This window comes from Bos javanicus, chromosome 16, assembly GCF_032452875.1.
Source record: "Bos javanicus breed banteng chromosome 16, ARS-OSU_banteng_1.0, whole genome shotgun sequence".
NCBI lineage: Eukaryota > Metazoa > Chordata > Mammalia > Artiodactyla > Bovidae > Bos > Bos javanicus.
In genome coordinates, this window is record NC_083883.1 from 52328664 (window position 1) to 52349174 (window position 20511).

At 43.8% G+C, this 20511-nt stretch overlaps 1 protein-coding gene across 5 annotated transcripts in view; it reads right to left on the reverse strand.

Moving 5' to 3' along the window:
• Nucleotides 1-20511, reverse strand: part of SPEN (spen family transcriptional repressor) — a 92506-nt gene that overhangs the window by 3048 nt on the left and 68947 nt on the right. For 4 of the 5 annotated variants that reach the window (XM_061383188.1, XM_061383187.1, XM_061383186.1 and 1 more), the window contains 6 exons: nt 20299-20450; nt 17664-17789; nt 17198-17311; nt 16216-16329; nt 14254-14354; nt 326-8462 (listed from right to left, as the gene is read on the reverse strand). In XM_061383188.1, the coding sequence (XP_061239172.1) occupies nt 326-8462; nt 14254-14354; nt 16216-16329; nt 17198-17311; nt 17664-17789; nt 20299-20450 (8744 nt within the window). Of the gene's footprint in view, nt 1-325; nt 8463-14253; nt 14355-16215; nt 16330-17197; nt 17312-17663; nt 17790-18520; nt 18619-20298; nt 20451-20511 lie in introns of those variants that run through there. The other variant, XM_061383190.1, reaches the window with a different exon arrangement.

Here is a 20511-nt window from a genome sequence, read left to right on the forward strand (position 1 = left end):
GGGCAGCTCCTGGCAGCCAGGCCCCTGGAAAAAGCTTTAACCAGATGGCCCCGCTCTCAGGCATTCAGGATTGAGGGTTCTGGTAAGAGGTCACCTTTTCCCTACCTTGTGACCCCCTCGGGTCAGGGCCACCACACCACCCGCTCCCACTGTGAGCTCCCTCATGTCCCCAGGCTCTGCTGTAATCTGATCCCTTTATTCTGAAGTTGAGGAAGCTCCTCTTGAAATCCACAAAAAGGATGACGTATTTCAGGGACCTCACTGGTACCTGCCACCCGCCAACCCCTCAACTCTCTGGACCAGAAGACAGACTGGGCGTGCTCACCTGGGTGGGAACCTTGGTCCGGGAAGGCAGGCCGATGGAGGCCGTGGCAGGGAACTGCGTGTGTGTGAGCTGGGCCGGGCCATGGTAGCTGCGGACGTCTCCGTACCGGTACTCCTGGAAGAGCTCCCCGCTCGAGTGCACGATCTGCACACCGTGGGTCACCACCACTGGTGGAGTCAGAGGCAGCCCCTGGAGCTGGCTGCCAGGGGTGACTGTGACGATGCGGGCCTCCCCGTGAGGGGCAGGGGCAGCTTTGGCATCTGCCGTCTTAGCGGCTTCTTTCCCTGGCTGCTGAGGGGCCTTGCTGGCTGCGGGCACCTTCCCGACCCCGTCTGCCGCCCGGGGCTGCTCGCTGACGGCAGTCACATGAGGATGCACCATGATCCTCACATCCCGAGGCACGGTGTACGGGTGCAGCCGGTACTCAGACTGCATGACCAGCACCTCTGACTGCACGGGGGCTGCGGCTCGAGCCACGGGCAGGTGGTAGTGCACCTCCTCCTCTGGAGGGTGCTGGGAGGCCAGGGTGGGCACCCCAGCTGCGGCCGGCTGGGGGGTGCCGGCACGCTGCGGGGCCCGGACCTCTATCTGCTGCGGCTGCAGGGGGGCCCGTGGAGAGTGCAGTGTCTCGGGCCGGATGCTGTAAGTGATGCTGGGCAGTGTGGGCGTGTTCATCCTCACCTCGCCCTGAGACAGGTGACTGAGGGACACAGTCTGGGTGATGCTGTGTGGTGGCATGATGACAGACTGCTCCGGGTGGATGCTGGAGATGAACTGGGGCACAGGAATGCCTGCTGCCAGCATGACCGTGGCGTTCGTGGACAGTGCAGTGGATGTGGTGCTGCTGGGGTGGCATGCCCGTGGGAACGGGCTTGGAGCGGGCCCACTGGGTCGAGGGGAATGCGCATCTGGCTTGCTGGCTGCCAGATGGGACACCGTTCGATCTGTTGGGGTGCTGGGCCCCGACGTGACGTGGTTCACTTCTGCTGACAGTTTGCTGGGCAGAGCCGGAGGGTGGTGGGGAGTAAGAGTGGAGCCCAGGTTCGCCGGCTGAAGGACCTTGGTCTCTATTTTGAGGGTGACGGGGTCAGCAAGCTTTTTGTTAGTGGTGACTATGCTTGGGGTGAGGACTAGCTGGTTGTGAACCAGCACCGGAGGTGTGTTTATGCCCTGGGTGAGGACCTTCACCGTGCCACCCTGGGTGACGGGTGTGGACACAGACAAGTGAATGGGCTCGGGCTTCTCCAAGGATGGACGGTCGGCCTTCACAGACGAAATCACAGGAGATGCGTTGTATGTCTGTGCAGTCAGTACCAGGGTAGAATGGGTGGCCACGTTTGCATAGCCTGAAGGAGTCTGAGGGCCTTTGGCTGGAGGCTGAGACGATGTGACAGAATCAGGTTTGACCTGAGACTTGGACACCGACTGTTGAAATTCAATGTCCATCGCACTTGCTGGGGGGATCTGGCTAATCTTGGCGCTAATCCGCTGGGGCCCTTCAGTCTTCTGCCCCGAATAGCTCAGAAGCACAACCCCTTCGGAAGTGTTCACGCGCAGCCCAGCACCAGAACCCGTGTCTGCTGGGCGATCATCAATCACAGACATAGACCCCGGGTGGAACCGACTGTTGTCACTGCTGCTGGATCTCTGTTTGCACTTTGCTGACGGTGCAATCACTGCACCTGCCACCGTCACGGCACCCGTTGTTGTGGCTGTCACACCCCCAGAGGCAGCGGTCACTGCACCCGCCGTGACCGTCACTGCACCCGCGGCGGCGTTCACTGTGCCCGGAGAGGCGTTCACTGTGCCCGTGGCGGCGTTCACCACACTGGTGGCGGCGTTCACTGGAGTGGTGAGAACGTTCACGGGCCCCGTCAGGACGTTGACTGGTCCCTTCAGGACGTTCACGGGGCCAGCGGGAGTGTTCACCAAGCCTTTCAGTGTGGCCACTGAGCCCTTCACAGGGCCTTTCAGGGCATTCACAGGGCCAGCCAGTGCATTCACGGGGACCAAGGAGACATTCACCAGGCCAGTCAGGGCGCTCACCAGGCCCGTCAGGGTCTGAGGAGCAGGTTTCGCCAGAGTTATCTTCTGCGAATTCTCCAAATCAATGCTGACAGGCATCCGGCTAATGACAGAAGTAATTTTGGGAGCAATGACTGGAGTCACCTTTTCTTTGTCAGCAGCTACTGGAACCTCTGAGGCCTGTGTGTCCGAGGTGTTAGTTACTGGAGTTGCTGTTTTTTCTTCTAAAACAGGTTTTTTAGATTCAGCTGGATGGGGCAGTGCCTCATGCAGGCAAGGAGCAGCGCTGACAGGCTCTGCAATGGCAGCTGTGACACTCGTGGAAGTGACACCCGTAGCAGATACATATTTGGGGTCCATGAGGATCTTCCTCAGTGTACTGGAGCTAGTGTCAATGTCAGAGGCCTTGGTGTCTGGGGGCAGAGCCGGAGATGGGGTGGACTGCGCCTGTGGCTCCTCCTGTCTCGTGATCCACTCTGTCACCTTCGCAGGGGGACTCTGGTGTGGGATCCCCCCAGCAGCGACAGGGAGTGGGAGCTTTGCTATCGTTACGGAGGGAATTGGGGGCGTGGGCATGCTTGAGTCACTGGGCGGGGTCACTGGGTCACTTTCAATGATGGAGTGCACCTTGAATCTGGCTTGAGGCTCATCATGCACAGGGGCAGGCTGCGAGAGAGGAGTGGGGTCTGGGAGCGCAGGTGCTTTGGTCGGAGTCTCTTCGTCCATGCTGCTTTCTTGGGGCAGATCCTCTCGGGATGGAGTCTTGCTTGGGTCAGAAGCACATGACTCGGGAGCAGTGGACTGGGGCTTGTCATTCTGCTTTTCTTCCTGTGGAGCTTCTGGGGGTTGTACCGTCGTCCCATCACTTGAAGCAGGGCTCTTGCTTTGAACCTGGTCAGGTTCAGGGACATGGGTCTCTGTAGTGCCCCCTATTTTCTTGTTTGTATTTCGTTTGCGGCGTGATCGAGTAGTCTTCTGGCGCCCTTTATCTTTCCGAACCAGAGTCACTTCTTCTTTTGACCCCTTGGCTCCCGGCACTGGGTGGGAGGTTTCGCTGCTGTCTCCTCGGGCTTCCTTGTTGTCTGCTGGGCCTGCTGAGGGGTCAGGTGCACTGCCTGGTGGCCTAGAAGATTCAGCAGCAGCCTCTGTCTCCAAGATGCCAGACACAGCCTCATTGGTCTCAGGCTCCATGCCTTCCTCAGGAGGTGGCGGATCTGTCTGAGATTCTGCAGGGTAAGGTGGCGGTGCAGGGAAGTTTTCTGGCTCCCCAGAAATGTCATTGATGATGGACCCGATGGCCGCGGCCAGCTCTGTTTCACTGGCTTGGTGTGCGGGCTTGTCCCTGTCCTCTGTAGAGAGGCCCTCTGTGGCATCAGGAGCTGCCGCCTTGAAAGCTGCGGGTGTGGAGGTTTCCGTGAGCTTCTCGATGTTCTCCACGGCCTGCTCCAGCTCCATCTGCCGGGCTAACTGATTTGCTTCTGGGGACTGCTTGGAGGCAGACACATCCTCCTTCTCTGGTTCCTTGTCCGGTTCAGCGGGCTCACTGTTCAACTGTGATGATACACTCCCCTCCTTCTGGGGACTCTTGCTCTTCTCGGGGGAAACAGCCACGACCCCAGCCTCCTCCTCCACCGGCAGTTCTGAAGGGCCTGCAGCCACACTGGGACTTATGGTGGCTTCCGCATTTTTCACGTTTGCAGATTTGTCCACTGCTGACCTAGAGTTTCGAGATCGTCCTCTCTTTGACTTGGAGTTTTTCTCAGGGGCTGCTTTCTTCTCCACTACTTCAACTGGGGGGGTTTCGGGTGGATTTCTGTCCGTGCTAATTTCTTTCTTGTCACGTTTTTGTTCACTCGCTGCTGCTTCTTTATCAGCCTTGGATTTTGTATTATTTTCCCTCACGTTCACTTGAGGACTCCCCTCAGTGGTCGCCTCAGGACGTTCAGGGTCAACTTTGGGTTCATTTCTCCCCCTCTTCCCTTGCTGACCACCAGCAGCTACTTTCTGGGACCGTGGGGATCTCCAGCCCTCAGCTGGTTTGACCGTCTCAGCTTCTTTGGCCTCAGTCTCGTCATCTTCATCGGCCCGACGGCGAGTCTTTGGAGGCCTCCCCCTCCGAGGGGTCGTGGGAACCGCCGCAGCCTCCTGCAGCTCCCGCTCCAGTCTCTTCCTGGTCACTCGGGGCTGCTCCACGGGCTCCTTGACTGGAGAGCGGTTGTCATGGTCGCCCATGGTTGCGTAAACACTCCTCACATTCCGGCGCCTGGTTCGGCCAAGTGGCAAGCTTGGCTCGGGGTGTTCAGGGTCCGTGGCTGAGTTTTTAGAAGCAGTCCTTGTAATCTTCTCTGCCTCCATCTTCAGTTCTAAAAGCTTCTGTGCTTCTCCCCGGGGAGAATTGGATCGCTTGAGCTTTTCCCGGTCTATCCTCTCACTCTTCCTGGTGACGGGCTTTTCCACACTTGCTGCAGCTGCCTGAATGGGGGTCTTGGAACGTTTACTTTTGTTTGGCTTTTTATCTTTTGCAGCAACTGGAGGATCAACCTCTACAACTTCAGTAGCTGGAGGTGGAACCTCAGGAACATCTTCCGTTTTTTGACTTGTGTTAGGTTCAACGTTACCAGCCAAGTCTGGCTTTTCCACCTGAGGCTCATCGGCTTCTTCAGGCTTCTGAGTTGGTTTTGGAAGTGTCTGGGTGCTGTTAGGCTCAGGATCTACACTGATCTCTACCTGGGAAAACGAGGCCCCAGGAGTTGGAGGCTTGGCATCCAGATAAGGCAGCTGATCGACTGATGAGCCTCTTTCAACAGTGGAAGGAGGCTCGGCAGTGTCTTTCCTGGTGTCCACTCCTGGGGGCAAGTCTCCTTGCTCAGGCTGCTCCACAGTGACAGGAGCCAGATCTGTACTTGTGGATTTTGCCTCTTCCGGGACAGAGGCTGGCTCAATGGTCTTTTCTTCTGGCACCGGAGGCCCCTCTCCAGTCTTTTCACCAGCTGTCTTCTCCAGCGATGCTGCTGCTGACTCCGGAGCTATAGCAGTGACACTAGGGGGCCCAACTGAAGATGGAGTTTTCAGTTCCGGCTCTTTATTCTCAGAAGCAGATTCTGGGGTCTTGGGATGATCCTCTGTATCTTCCTGTTTCTCAGCCTCTTTGGGTTTCTGGTCTTTTTCTTTTTCTTTCTGTTGCATTCGTGTGAGTTCCATGAATTTGCTATGGAAAAGAACTACTGGCTCTTGAATCAAGTCAGTTGTGTTATTCAGTCCATCAGAGGTCTGCCTCCCATACAACCTGCCGGAAATGAAGTCAGATTCTTCATCTTTCCTCTCTAGATGCTGCAGTCGCTTGGAATCTTGTTCAAAGATTGAGCTGTGTAAAAAACGAGAAGCAAATAATTCTTGCCTTTCCTGTTCCTCTTCTTTATGGTCATCTTTCTTATCATCCATTTTTCCCTCTGAATCAGTCCGGATTTTCTTCTTTTTCATGTACCAGGATGGAATAGGTCTCGGAGCAGAGTCTACCTTTTCTTTATCTTTGTTGTTTCGAAAATTAGCAAATCGGGAGTCCCAGTCAAGAAAAGACCAATTTTCTTCTCGAGAGGAAGAAAGGGATTTGGCTCTTTCAAGCAAAGCCTTAGTGTCCGGTGTGATTGTCTTATCCAATGCAAAGGAATAAAATTTGTTCCTTTCTAAAGAACTGGAGAGTCTTTCATCTCTCTCACGTAGTTTGTCTTCTCTGTCCCTCAATAAAAAAGACAACCGAGAACTTTCAAATAATGCAGAGGCTCTAGGTGAGTGAGATTTGTGTTCACCATCATCATCAGAATCAGAAGGCACCTCACCAGGTTCCAAGTCACGGACAGACCTCTTTCGAAGGCTGTCTCTCTTAATTATGCTGTTGGGGAAACTCACATCAAATCTGCTGGCATCGTGTTTCATTTGAGAATCCCACCGATTTAGTTCATCTTCAGGATTCAAGACAGATAGTTTGATTTTAGCCATGTCTGCCATCTGTTCTCTCCTGCTTGAATCATAAGGATTAAATTTTAAGGACTCTTCTCTGACTGTTATATGAGAATAGGGGAGACCTTTGTCATCTAATTTAGGAGACCCTCTTATGGACATTACCCTAGGAGAACCAATAGGGTCATCATCATCATGGAAGGAACCAAGCCGAACACTGGGAGAACCACCAGTCCTTTCAGAATCTTCACTGATCTGGCGTGAACTTCTGTAGTTCCTTTCTCTCTTGGTGCAGATGTCAAAATCAACATGGTCCATTCTTTTCTTTTTGCTGGGAGGAGAGTCATCGGTGACATCCTGAGGGGGTTTGCCTACCTCGTGAACAAGACTACGTCTTTCGTATTCATCCACATCTTTTTTAGGACTGCCGAATTTCTCAGACTTGGCTATTTCCATCTCCATCTGCTGTTTTCTACGACTCTGCTCCATTTGTTTTCGGTAACTCTGTGTGTGATCAATATCAATGCCAATTTTTTCTTCAGTATTTACTGAATGTGGTTTCTCTTGGCCCGATTTACATTCAAGTGGTTCATCACGAAGACTGCAATAGTTTTTCCTATTATCTTCTCTCTCTGGTCCTTGATCATCTAATAGCTCCAGCTGTTTGAGTTGTGGTTTTGAGGCAGTGGGTTTTTTTGACTGGATTTCTTGATTTTCCACAGATTCACCTACTGGTTCTCTCAGCCTTGCTTGCAGATCTGAGTTGGGCCTTGAGCCAGTCCCAACAGAAATACTGGTAAGCTCCTGACAGTCTTTGGGGCTGGGAACAGCATTAAGTCTGTCCAGTTTAAGTTTTTTAGATTCTCTTTTAAGAATTTCTTTCCTCACAGGCTTTTTTTCAGACTCTCCTTCCCTCAGCAGAATGACATCTCTAGATGACATATCAGGCTGTTTCTTTAAAAGCACCCGAGCATCTTCCATCTCTGGACTACTTTTCTTGAGGTCTGATTTCTGCCTTTCTACTTTCAAATTGGAATCTGCAAAACGCCTTTTCCTTGCCTCCAGCTTCTCCAGGTCCCCAGCACTCACCCCGTCAGCACTCTGCTCTGGTTTTAAGTGCTTCCTGGGTTTAGGCCGGCCTTCCTTATCTACCACTTCTATGTGGCTTGAAAGCCCCCTTTCCTTTGGCACTTTCATCCTAACAGATTCCAGTTTAGACAATTCAGATTTTGCAGGCTCTGTCTGAGAGGTCTGAAGTTTCTGATCTAAGGCAGAAGACTTGACAGCGTCATTATCAAGCTTGGTTTTCAGCTTTTCCAAAGGGGCGTGGTCAATAACCTTCCCCTCTTTTTCTTTCACTCGAGTCAAAACCACACAGGGCATGAGTTCTAAGCGGTTTTTGGCCAATCCTTCTTTGTCAGCTTTCTCTCTGCTCAGTTTATTAGAACTCCTCAACTTTTCGGGGCTTTGCTCTCTCTCATTTTCTTGGTCTGTTTCCGAAGACTGAGAACTTGGGGAATGAACTTTTCCTTTTCGTTTCTGCTTGTCAGTTTTGTCCTTCTCCACCTTTTCCTTCCTTATTAAACGTCTCTCTCTTTCCACTCTCTCAGGATCGAAAGCTCGTTCTTTATCTGTCTTCTCATTTTTTGTATAGCGTTCCAAACGAGGTTTGTCAAGTTTATCGTATCTTGGAGGGGAAAGTGAGCTGCAGCTTCCACTCCGGTCTGAGGAGCGGCTGTAAACCCTCCTCTCGGAATCACTCGGCAGTCTCTCGGACTGTGAGGGAGATGTTCCAGGGCTCTGAGGGCGTCGCAAGTGCACTGGACTCTGACTGCGTTCAATTGGTCTCCTCTCGTGGTCTCTGTCCCGGTCAGATTCAAATCTTTCACGTTCTCTTTCTCGTTCCCTTTGTCTGTAACTGTATTCCCGAATATCTTGTTCATAAAGATCATTTCTATAATCCCTATATTCCCGGGGATCATCATAATATCGTGATTCATAGTAGTCTCCTTGATAAGTTTCCCATTCTGAATAAAATTCTCTCCCTCGAGCTGGATAGTCCCGTCTGGAATCCTCAGGATATGTGCCTGGAGTACGGACATTCTCATAATATGTACGATCTTGGCTATAGTCATAAGATCCCCTTCGTTCTTCTCTGCCAAAGACAAAAAAGAATGTATTGGTTTTTTTGTTTTCTCGTCACTGACACATTAATCATACATGTGCAGTTAGAGTCCTGCTTCTAAAAATCTTTGCCATTATTTAATCATTAGAACTGGGGCTTCCTTCGTGGCTCAGTGGTAAAGAATCCACCTGCCAATGCAAGAGACATGGGTTCGATCCCTCATCCAAGATAAGGAAGGAGAAGGCAATGGCAACCCACTCCAGTATTCTTGCCTGGCAAATTCCACAGACAGAGGAGCCTGACAGGCTATAACCCATGGGGTCACAAAGACACAACTCAGCAACTAAACAATGACCAAATCATTAGAATTTCACCATCCAATACCACAGCTACAAACCACAGATGGCTACTAAGAGCTTAAAATCTGGCTAGACTAAATTGAGGTGTGTATAAAATACAGACTAGATCTGGTAGATTTAGTCTTTTTTTTTTTTTTAAAGAAGACATATACTTCGGTAATTTATTCAGATTGAATACATGTTGAAATAGTATCTCAGATAGACTAGGTACTCTTGCCTGGAAAATCCCATGGACGGAGGAGCCTGGTAGGCTGCAGTCCATGGGGTTGCTAAGAGTCAGACACGACTGAGCGGCTTCACTTTCCCTTTTCACTTTCATGCATTGGAGAAGGAAATGGCAACCCACTCCAGTGTTCTTGCCTGGAGAATCCCAGGGACGGGGGAGCCTGGTGGGCTGCCGTCTATGGGGTCGAGCAGAGTCGGACACGACTGAAGCGACTTAGCAGCAGCAGCAGCAGGTTAAATAAATTAATTACTTCTCTGCCAAGAGATAGTCTTACCGCAACTTGGGAAACAAATGTATTGTTTGAAAGGACAGATTAACAATTTAACTAAAATCTTTCTACCTCTGCAACCTCTACCTCAATTCACAGTTTAAAAAAACACACTGGGGGCAAGTCTCCCTGGGCTCAGTCTTTACACTTATAAAATGATAATGTTATTTAAGAATAAGTTAAACAAGAAGGTTAAATAAGATGAAACTTTGTAAAAACTTTCCTAACATAATACAGGGCACATACTTGGCCTTCAGTAATTGTTACTTTTCCCCAACCTGCCAACTAACAAATTATGTATTATAAGCTGTGTGAGATAATTCCTTAATTGTAAAAGAATTCCTTAATTGTTAAAGTGACATGACCCAGGGCATTCAAAATAGGATTGAATTTGCATGCAAGAATGTGTATGGTGTATAAAATGGAAATTTACCTGTAACAGAGGCCAATTCCTTTACTCTTGGTTCATGTCCTATTTTTGTTCTTTCAAACAAGTATGGCTTACTCAGTCTACATAGTACTACTAACGGCAGCTCAATGAAACATAATGAACCTTGAACCTAAGCTTCTAAAAGCATGAGCTTTTGTCTTCCTGGCTCATGGCAGGTACTCAAATTTGTTCAAAGAATGGACCTTAGAAAAGTATGTCAAAGTTGCTACTGGGCAATGTTCTAAACCGTTTTCAACAGCAAATGAAGCATCTAGACTTGAGCATTCAACACTGGAAGCATCACCAGCACCTTATCATATGCATTTACACTGAACTTTATCATTTCAAAGAGAATCATTTATGACACATCTATGATATTTCATTTAATAGGATGACCAATTCAAGATGATCCTTCTGCAGTTCCATAGGAATCAGATTTTTTGCCTCAACATTGGCCAGCCATTTTGTAAAATTAGGCTGACTTTACTCCTTATCACCATAAACACAAACTCCAAGGAAGCATCACTTTCACATGTAAAGGAGAACACACTGTAAGCTTCCTTTTTTCCTTTGATCACATCATGGCTTACAAGATCTTAGTTTCCCGACCAGAGATTGAATTCTCAAGCCCCTGGCAATGAAAGTGCAGAGTCCTCACCACTGGACCACCAGGGAATTCCCTAAGCTTTCTAATATAAAGTGGTTAAGACACCAAGAATGGCTGTAGTTTACTGCCTGCATTAAAAGTAGGTTTAAAAATGGCTTCCAGGTATTTTCTAAAATAAGCAAACTAAAACTACGTCCAAAATGTGAAAGAAAAAAGTTACAGAAGTCAAAGGTATATACATAAACATTAGTGCTACACTGTTCAGTTTAATAAATGATGATTTTGTACACATTTTGCTGGACTCTACCAAAAGAAATGAGTGTTCTTGCCACCAAGGAACTCTAGCAAGAGACAATAAAACTGCACACTAGTACTATGTACAAAAGGCTCTGGCAGGACCCGGAGGGACTTTGAAAGGCCAGGTTTTCAGAGAATGCTGTTCCCATGACTACAAAGTATCCAAACTACTGTAAGTAGGTGAGAAATTCATCTAAAGCATAATGTGACCCCATAAATTTGTGCTGAGAATTACTTTGGCAACCTGTAAGACTCAATGCACTAGCAGGTAAACTAAATGCACTGGGTTTATTTCTAGCCCATCATTTAGGAGCCTGTGACCTTATCAGCAAAGTCATCTGATTGTCAGTTCCTACCATAAGTAACACATGAAAAGAGTCACAGCCCTATTTCCCTGACACTGTATTTAAGGGAATAAAAGAAATACTTTTAAACTGCAGAGCCCTATGAAAATGAGTCATCACTTGCTTTCGTGAGCTGAACTGTCATTAGGGGGTAAAGCACTTTTCTCCCCCCTACTTATTCATCAACTATTGAGTGGCATGACTTCCACTCTATGGAAAAGGCAAAGATTCTTAAGTTCTACTGAAAGGAATGCATTCCAGAAACACTACCATCTGAAACCAAATGAGGCAAAACTGGGTCACAGTAAAGTCCTACACCCTCATGCTTCCTACTTTATCTCTAAACATTCAACAGGGATAAATAACCAAGGAACAAAGCCAGAGCCAGATAATCAGTAAAATGAATTAATTTGAGTGGCAATATTAAAAAATTAACACTCACATAACATTATCCAACCCTCACAAGACACTGTTCTCTGAAAAATATTGAACATACACACAGAAAATTTTAATGAAATTTTTATGTCTTAAGTGCCACTAGATCATCAACACATTTTCCACTCACTTATGGCTAAGAATTCCTATAAGCACTTAAAGTATTAACAATGACTTCAGATTGTGGGGGTGGGGGTGGGGAGGATGGAGAATCCTCCCTATAGAGGATATGTAGACTATGTTCTTACATATGTTCATTCTCTCTCTCACACACACACACAGAAAAATTTGGAACGTGGATTCCAATCCACTAGTGGAAAACCACTGATACCTTAGAAGTTCACCCTTTGGGAAATTTGGCTGTAGGGGATATTTTTCATTAAAAAACCGCTCAAGTAGTTAATGACCATTACACTAAACACCATGAGGAAATGAAAAAGAATATATACCTTCTTTGATTTAAACAAAAATGAAGTGGCAAGAAGAGGCAATAAAAAGGGAATGCACCCAATAGGTTTCTGGGAGCATGATCAGGATTTGCCTCATCCTGTGTGGATCAAGATCAACTGTGGAAAATTCTGAAAGAGATGGGAATACCAGACCACCTGACCTGCCTCTTGAGAAATCTGTATGCAGGTCAGGAAGCAACAGTTAGAACTGGACATGGAACAACAGACTGGTTCCAAATGGGAAAAGGAGTATGTCGAGGCTGTATATTGTCACCCTGCTTATTTAACTTATCCTCAGAGTACATCATGAGAAACGCTGGGCTGGAAGAAGCACAAGCTGGATCAAGATTGCTGGGAGAAATATCAATAACCTCAGATATGCAGATGACACCACCCTTACGGCAGAAAGTGAAGAGGAACTAAAAAGCCTCCTGATGAAAGTGAAAGTGGAGAGTGAAAAAGTTGGCTTAAAGCTCAACATTCACAAAACGAAGATCATGGCATCTGGTCCCATCACTTCATGGGAAATAGATGAGGAAACAGTGTCAGACTTTATTTTTTGGGCTCCAAAATCACTGCAGATGGTGACTGCAGCCATGAAATTAAAAGACGCTTACTCCTTGGAAGGAAAGTTATGACCAACCTAGACAGCGTATTCAAAAGCAGAGACATTACTTTGCCAACTAAGGTCCGTCTAGTCAAGGTTATGGTTTTTCCAGTGGTCATGTATGGATGTGAGAGTTGAACTGTGAAGAAGGCTGAGCGCTGAAGACTTGATGCTTTTGAACTGTGGCGTTGGAGAAGACTCTTGAGAGTCCCTTGGACTGCAAGGAGATCCACCCAGTCCATTCTGAAGGAGATCAGCCCTGGGATTTCTTTGGAAGGAATGATGCTAAAGCTAAAACTCCAGTACTTTGGCCACCTCATGTGAAGAGCTGACTCATTGGAAAAGACTCTAATACTGGAGGGATTGGGGGCAGGAGGAGAAGGGGACGACAGAGGATGAGATGGCTGGATGGCATCACTGACTCGATGGATGTGAGTCTGAGTGAACTCCGGGAGTTGGTGATAGACAGGGAGGCCTGGCGTGCTGCGATTCATGGGGTCGCAAGGAGTCGGACACAACTGAGCAACTGAACTGAACTGTCACAGAGACCTTTTATACTTGAACTTGAGTGTCTAAAGGCATTTCTCAAAGTCTTTTCTCTAACACATATCTACAGGGTGGAGATCTAGTAGAAACATTCCAGGAGACTTAATCACAGAGGCAAGTTTGGACAAACAGCTTTATCATATAGATGATAGCTTCCATTTTCAAATGTGATCAGCTTTTGAAGAACCTACTGACATTGTCAAGGTGTTTTAATATATGTGGTCTAAAAAAGAATTAATCATCAGTTCTGATGCAATTTTAAGCATCAGCCTGATTTAGATGGTGACACCTTAAATAGTCGACTGTGGACTGTAATGGTTCCTACAATTCCCACAAGCAGTAGAAAAAATATCAAATACCACATTACCATGACTGAAAAAATTAACAAAGATCAGTAAGGTTTACTTTATTTTTTGCCGTGCCATGTGGCTTGTGGGATCTTAGTTCCCTGATCAGGGATTGAAACCAGGTCCATGGCAGTGAAAGCAGCAAGTCCTTCCACTGGAAGGCCAGGGAATTCCCAAGGATTGTTTACTTTCTACACAGCTAAAGTTACTAATTTATACAACTTTGGCTTTCTGATTCACAAATTATTTAAGAGATCTGAATTTAAAACAAAGCTCTTGATAGTCTTTTTAAAGTTCTTTGTTATTTCAATTAATTCTATGAGCTCATACATGGTGACAACTTGGATGTTGTCATTACTAAATACACTGGGCATTTAATAGTCTATAAGTAGTCCATGTGGTCGCTAAGAGTCGGACATGACTGGGTGACTTCCCTTTCATTTTTCACTTTCATGCATTGGAGAAGGAAATGGCAGCCCACTCCAGGGTTCTTGCCTGGAGAATCCCAGGGACGGGGGAGCCTGGTGAGCTTCCATCTATGGGGTCGCACAGAGTCGGACACGACTGAAGCGACTTAGCAGCAGCAGCAGCAGCAATGCATTTCAACATGTTTAATTTAAATGTGTAAGGCAAGATGATTTATATATAAAGTTATAATCTAGAAAAGAGTAACTCTTTTAATGAGTATTCTCAGGGAGAAAATGTAGATAAGGTTAACCCAACTCCCATGAGCTACATGAGAAATCCATTTTTAATGTGTTTCCATACATGGGGACAATAAAAGGGATAAGTTTGGGGGGAAGGAGAGTAGCAATAAGGGATGAAAAACAGAATTTAATCCCATCTAAATTTTATGTACTAGAAATTTTCAAATTCAAGCTATGCTGATAGGTTGAAAATACATACCTTCTTTCCAATAACATTTCATAAAAGTCTCTAATATCTTGACCAGATTTTTCCATACAGTGATAAAATGCCAGCTGACTTTCTCGATTTGCAAAATCCACCTAAAAAAAAAAAATGAATAGCAGGTGTTTAATGCGAGTTTCAGATTTCAATGATGGAAAGTGTTACCAAATTTGAAAACTCTTCTTCTGGATAAATTACAAGAAAATGTAACTTAGATCTCATTTAAGTGAAATAGTCCTCATAACTAAAACTGTATTTTTTTAACTTGAAAATTCTCAAATTCTACAGAAATCTTGATAAAGAATTATAATTTAAAGTTTCAGAACCCAATCCTGAAGAAGTGGAGAAAGCAAAATCAAAAACTGAAACATACCTATCAGGATTCTAGGCCATTGGTTAAATAATCAGACCAACTAAATCTAGTAATATCTTATGAAAAAACAGGCTTACAACCCAACATTCAAAAAACTAATAAGATCATGGCATCTGGTCCTATCACTTTATGGCAAATAGATGGGGAAAAATGGAAACAGTGACAGACGTTATTTTCTTGGGCTCCAAAATCACTGCAGATGGTGACTGCAGCCATGAAATTAAAAGATGCTTGCTTCTTGGAAGAAAAGCTATGACAAACATAGAGTATTAAAAAGAAGAGACGTCACTTTGCCGACATAGGTCCATCTAGTCAAGGCTATGGGTTTTCCAGTAGTCATGTATGGATGTGACAGTTGGACTATAAAGCTGAGAGCTGAAGAACTGATGCTTTCGAACTGTGGTGCTGGATGAGAGTAACTTGGACAGCAAGGAGATTAAACCAGTCAATCCAAAAGGAAACCAACCCTGAATATTCATTGGAAGGACTGATGCACAAGCTCTAGTTCTTTGGCTACCTGATGCAAAGAGCTGACTTGTTGTAAAGACCTTGATGCTGGGAAAGACTGAAGGCAGGAGGAGAAGGGGCAACAGAGGATGAGATGGTTGGATAGTATCATGGACTCAATGGACTTGAGTTTGAGCAAACTCTGAGAGATAGTGAGGACAGGGAAGCCTGGCATGCTGCACTCCATGGGGTTGCAAAGAGTTGGATATGATGAGCAACTAAACAACAACAACATCTTGTGCATAAATTTGCTGGAACCACAGTTAGAACATAAAATATGGAAGAACATTTAAACTTTACTCAGTGAGGCCTCAAAGTCACTAAAGCATGATATTCACCATTTATCAATATCTTATTTAAAAATACTGATTTCAATCTAACCAGAGTTATTAAGTGCATAAATTCCTTGAAACTCTCATGAACAAAAGTTTTTAAATAAAAATACTTAGACAAAAGATCATACTTTCACTGATTACCCACTCTTTAAGAGAAGAGGAAAGAAGATCGAGAGGATCATTCAAGAAGCTGGACTGACACTTGGAGCTCCTGAGAGTGCAGCCTGCACTGAGAGCTCACTGGTGAGCACCAGGAACCCAGGGTGTAGGGAACGAGGATCTTTAGGGAAGGTTCTGTGATAACGTTTTAAAAGACTCTGTGTCCTTGCTGCTAAGTCACTTCAGTCGTGTCCGACTCTGTACGACCCCATAGACGGCAGCCCACCAAGCTCCCCGTCCCTGGGATTCTCCAGGCAAGAACACTGGAGTGGGTTGCCATTTCCTTCTCCAATGCATGAAAGTGAAAGTGAAGTCGCTCAGTCCTATCCGACTCCTAGCGACCCCATGGACTGCCGCCTACCAGGCCCCTCTGTCCATGGGATTTTCCAAGCAAGAGTACTGGAGTGGGTTGCCATTGCCTTCTCCTCTGTGTCCTTAAGTAGCCAAATTAAAAAATTGTAATATCGCCCTTGAAAACTGAGGATATATACTAGATGTGCTGTAAGCCAACAAAATGCCAATCATTAAAAGGTTGGGATCCAAACATGACTTTGTTTTGGTTCTGCTTAAAGTCATTCTGCACACCTTTATTTTATTTCCACCGATTTTCCTCCCCTTGGTCTCTTTTACAGCTGCTTGTGCATATTCAATTTCATTGTAAAGAACCAGGGCCATGCCTTTTAAGCGATCAAACACCACCTGTAAAAAAACAAACAACATCAGTCTAAACAAAATTCTGTGTTAGTCCCAACAAAATTCTAAGTCACTAACACATTGCCAAGAATAAATATATATTTTTTTTATTCCAGAAAAAAATTTGTTTTTCCTGATGATGCATGTTATAGTAAAAACACAACAAAATGTTGTAGGAACTGTTTAGATTTGTGGATATTGTGGCCTGAGGTATATTGTTTTTATTTTGTTTTTGTGTATTCTTTTTCCACGTTGACTGAGTACTGTCTTATATTAAAGTAAGTATCGACAAAAAATCACCGGACCAAAAAACTGTTTCTCCATGCAACAAAAGCTACACGTACAGAAATGTCAAAGTTATGCAACATACCTCCGACAATGTAAAATCTGCTTTTAAGAAGTTAACATCTTTACCTTCACATAATGGAAGGGGGTCCAGAGACCCTTTTCCTGTTATGTTTGTGAATGTTACACAACAAACATTGGTTGGATGAATATTCTGTTGTATGAGTGTTTTTGAAAATTATCATTTTTTTAAAAATCAAGTCTAATTACATGTAAGTGTGAATGTGAATAATTATATAATCAGACTAATTTTAATGAGATAAAATTATAGAAATCCCTAAGCAACAGTCTATTTAACAGTATTTTGCAGACTGGTTCTAAAATTAATCATTTTGATGGGTTCGATATAGTTTTTTCAAAACATATCATAAGTAAGTGCTCTTCTAGATCAAATTTTGGAAAAAAGAGAATTTTAATGTATGAGTTACAAAGAAAAGTCAGCACCAGAAACTGGGTCTGAAAGGACAGAATACCAAAAGAAAGGAAGTCATTAGTGACTTAAAGCCACATGCTCAAACCTCCCACTTACCTTTACCACAGGCCCATATCGGCAAAAATGTCGTGTTAAATATTGATCTGACACATTTGAAGAAAGCCCGTCTAACCACACACAGTTTGTAGGCATGCTCTTTCCAAAACCCAGCTGAATACAAAAGGCAAAATTTCTATTAGTTAAGCCACCAATTATTCAACAACAAAAATTGTGAAAAAACTTGTATTCTGTAGGAATCTTATCCAACCACCACCTCAAGTGGGAATCAAGTTAAAATCAAACAAAAATTTACACAAAATTTATCCTGCCTGGCTAAGCAAGTATTAATTCAGATTACAGTATAACAGGATAAGGATGCAAAGAAGTTTATTACCTTTATGGTTATCTAACTATACTATTACAATTTTAAATAATCATATATACCAAAATAAAACACCTCCAAATCTTGAGGAAAAAAAACACAGCAAATATTAACAGCACAGTAACATATAAATTCCTTTACCTTGAGACGATTATTTCCAAGGTATTCCCCATCCATCTTCTTAATAGCCTTACAAACGCTGGCAATGTCACAGTATTGCAAGAACGCATACTGAGGGACTCCGTTTACTTTCTTAATATCAATATCCTGAAAAAAACAGTGGATGGATACCACTTAGTGATATGTCAATAAAAAATAAATCAGAATAAACCAAGTCCATATGAGCTACATGGTTCTCAAAACAGATTCCTCCCAAACCACCTGCTTAGTTACAATTATACATCTTCATGCAAGTGTAAATAGCCTAAAAATCTATTCAACACAACATTTGTAGTCACAAACCATGAAATTCTTCGCACGTGAAGCTCTGCAGAAGAGCAACTGCAATGCAACTCAAAACTCAAAATTTTAAATCCATAATACCTGTGTTAAGAGAAATTTATGATAAGAAGTAAAAGGTGGCCTATTTAATGAAAACCTAACAAATAATTCCCTTCTGCAATATCTAAAATCCTTATTAGGGGCAAGCCATTTAAAATACAGCATCTGGGAAGAATAACAATGATAAAGAAGTCAAATTTTCAAAAAGTGATTTAAAATATGCAATCCCGAATCAGAAGCTTCATTCTATTAGTATATCTAACTGAATCAAACCTGGTAACTGATAAATGTGGTAATAATCTCTCATACCCAGAATGAACCGACTACATAAATATCTGAACTACTCTGTGAAGATGCATTAGAATACCATCCCTGGACTAAAGAAACACTCTACATAAAGGAATATCCCCATTTCCTTGGAATGCTCAAAACCTGCTGTCACATCTGACACTCTGGTCCTGCCTACTTAGAGGAGGTAGTGAAAAAACCTGGCTTACACATGAAAATGGTCCAGAGAAACCAGACACTTGGATGGCAAAACTTGTACTTAAACAATAATGAGCTGGGCCATATATTGCAGATTATGTATTGTGATTATCTAAGCCTCCTTAAGGGTCACAAGCCAATAATCAAAACCTGAAACAGAGCAAAATGAGTAATGCATTTAAAGAGCTGTTTGATGGGTCCTTAAAAAAAAAAAGCATAATTTATACTCAAAATTTTTCTAAGTAATGGTAAATGGAAGCTGTTTTCATCATTACATAGAATGTAGTAACTCAGGATAGCTCCATTTAAATTTCCCAAAGAACAATGGTGGGCTGACTTACTAAAAAGGTTCTGTTATAGCATAATCTGTTATCAATAAGCAGCAGACCATGTTCCCAAGGTTTGTATGTCATTAAAACAGTGACAATCATGAGCAACTGCAAACAAGATAATAGTTTTCAAATACTGACATGTCCACCTTATTGACAAGCATAGCTCTTAAAACATAATAATCATTCCATTTTTAGCAACCCTGGTGATGAAAATATATCCACATGCCCAAATTCAACTTTTTATACTCCTTCAAACATTCAAATAAAAATATGTTTGAAAATTTTATCAATTCATAGTCTCGCAAAGCCAAAAAACAAATAAATAACAGACTGTGATCTAAAGATAGAAGAAGCTGTAGCCCAAATAGGTAACTGAGCGTCTAGTCACTCATCCAGGTAGGCAGTAGAGCTGGAATTAAGAGTATACAGTACCCTCACAAAAATAAGAGAAGTTAAATAATCAGAAAAGAAAGATGAATGTTTTGTTGGTATCGCTCCCTAAATAGCTTCTCTGTTTTTTCTTCACTTCTGCCAACCACTTCAATTTCTACTCTCAAGCCCCTAAAGATGAGGTTTTGTTTAGCCACAAGCACAAATAATATTTTATTCACAAGACTACGTTATGCCATTAAAAAATATTAAGAATCTTTTGCTTAGAGCATTAGTGTATACGTAAGAATAGACAAATGGACATCACATATACACAAACCTAAAAGATGTACAATAGCTGTTTCTACGCAAACTATTTTTTTTTTTTGCTCTCCAAAGTCCAAATATATTACTTTCTTCACAATTATTAGCTGTGAAGTCCTAGAGAAAGTCTAGGAAGACAGAAGTAATTTTCCATTTTTTCAAACATAACACAAAACAGTATACCTAAGGATACAAACTGTAACCAAACTACTTTCACTATAATTTCACTCAAGTTTTAAATCATGGAGAACAGAAAAATCCTTCTATCTCTAAGTCAAACAATGACTTGCATAATTTAAACAGATTCTAATTAAAACTTCAAAACAGAACCGAGCTTCCAGCATGACAACCACATTCCAATAATTCCCAAGGTACTTCTAACGTGCATTGTAATAAAAAGAATCATACACTAATCTGCTGCTTCTTTCTTACAGATATGTTTTCTCTTCCAGATTTTCCTTTCAACCCACAGGACTAGAGATGGCATTAAAACAGCATCCAATGGACAAAGATAAGACAAGTGGAAAAGAAAATACATACGTAAATAAAGACAATTATATATTTTTACATACACACATAAAGCAGTCCCTGATGAGTTTTGCCAGATCATCTTTTAGCAGGAGTTAAAAACACATAGGGCAAATGAGAAAAATATTCATTAGAACATCTAAATACATTTTTCCAAATATAAGCTGCACTTATGCTGTATGTTTTATGACAAAGATTTAAAATTGTTTTCATTGTTAAAAAAAAACACAACATACCACAATTTCTCCAAAGCGCTGGAAGATGTTGCGAAGATCATGGTAAGTAGTGGTTTTTTCAAGGTTACCAATAAAAAGGGTTCTTGTTGCTTTGGGGTGAAATTCATCTATCCTTTCATCCAAGGGGCGAAATTCATTTTCACTTTCCGTTTCTGTAAGTGGGAAGGGGCAGAGAGTGTTTTAATGTTTACTCATATATCATGGGAAAATCTA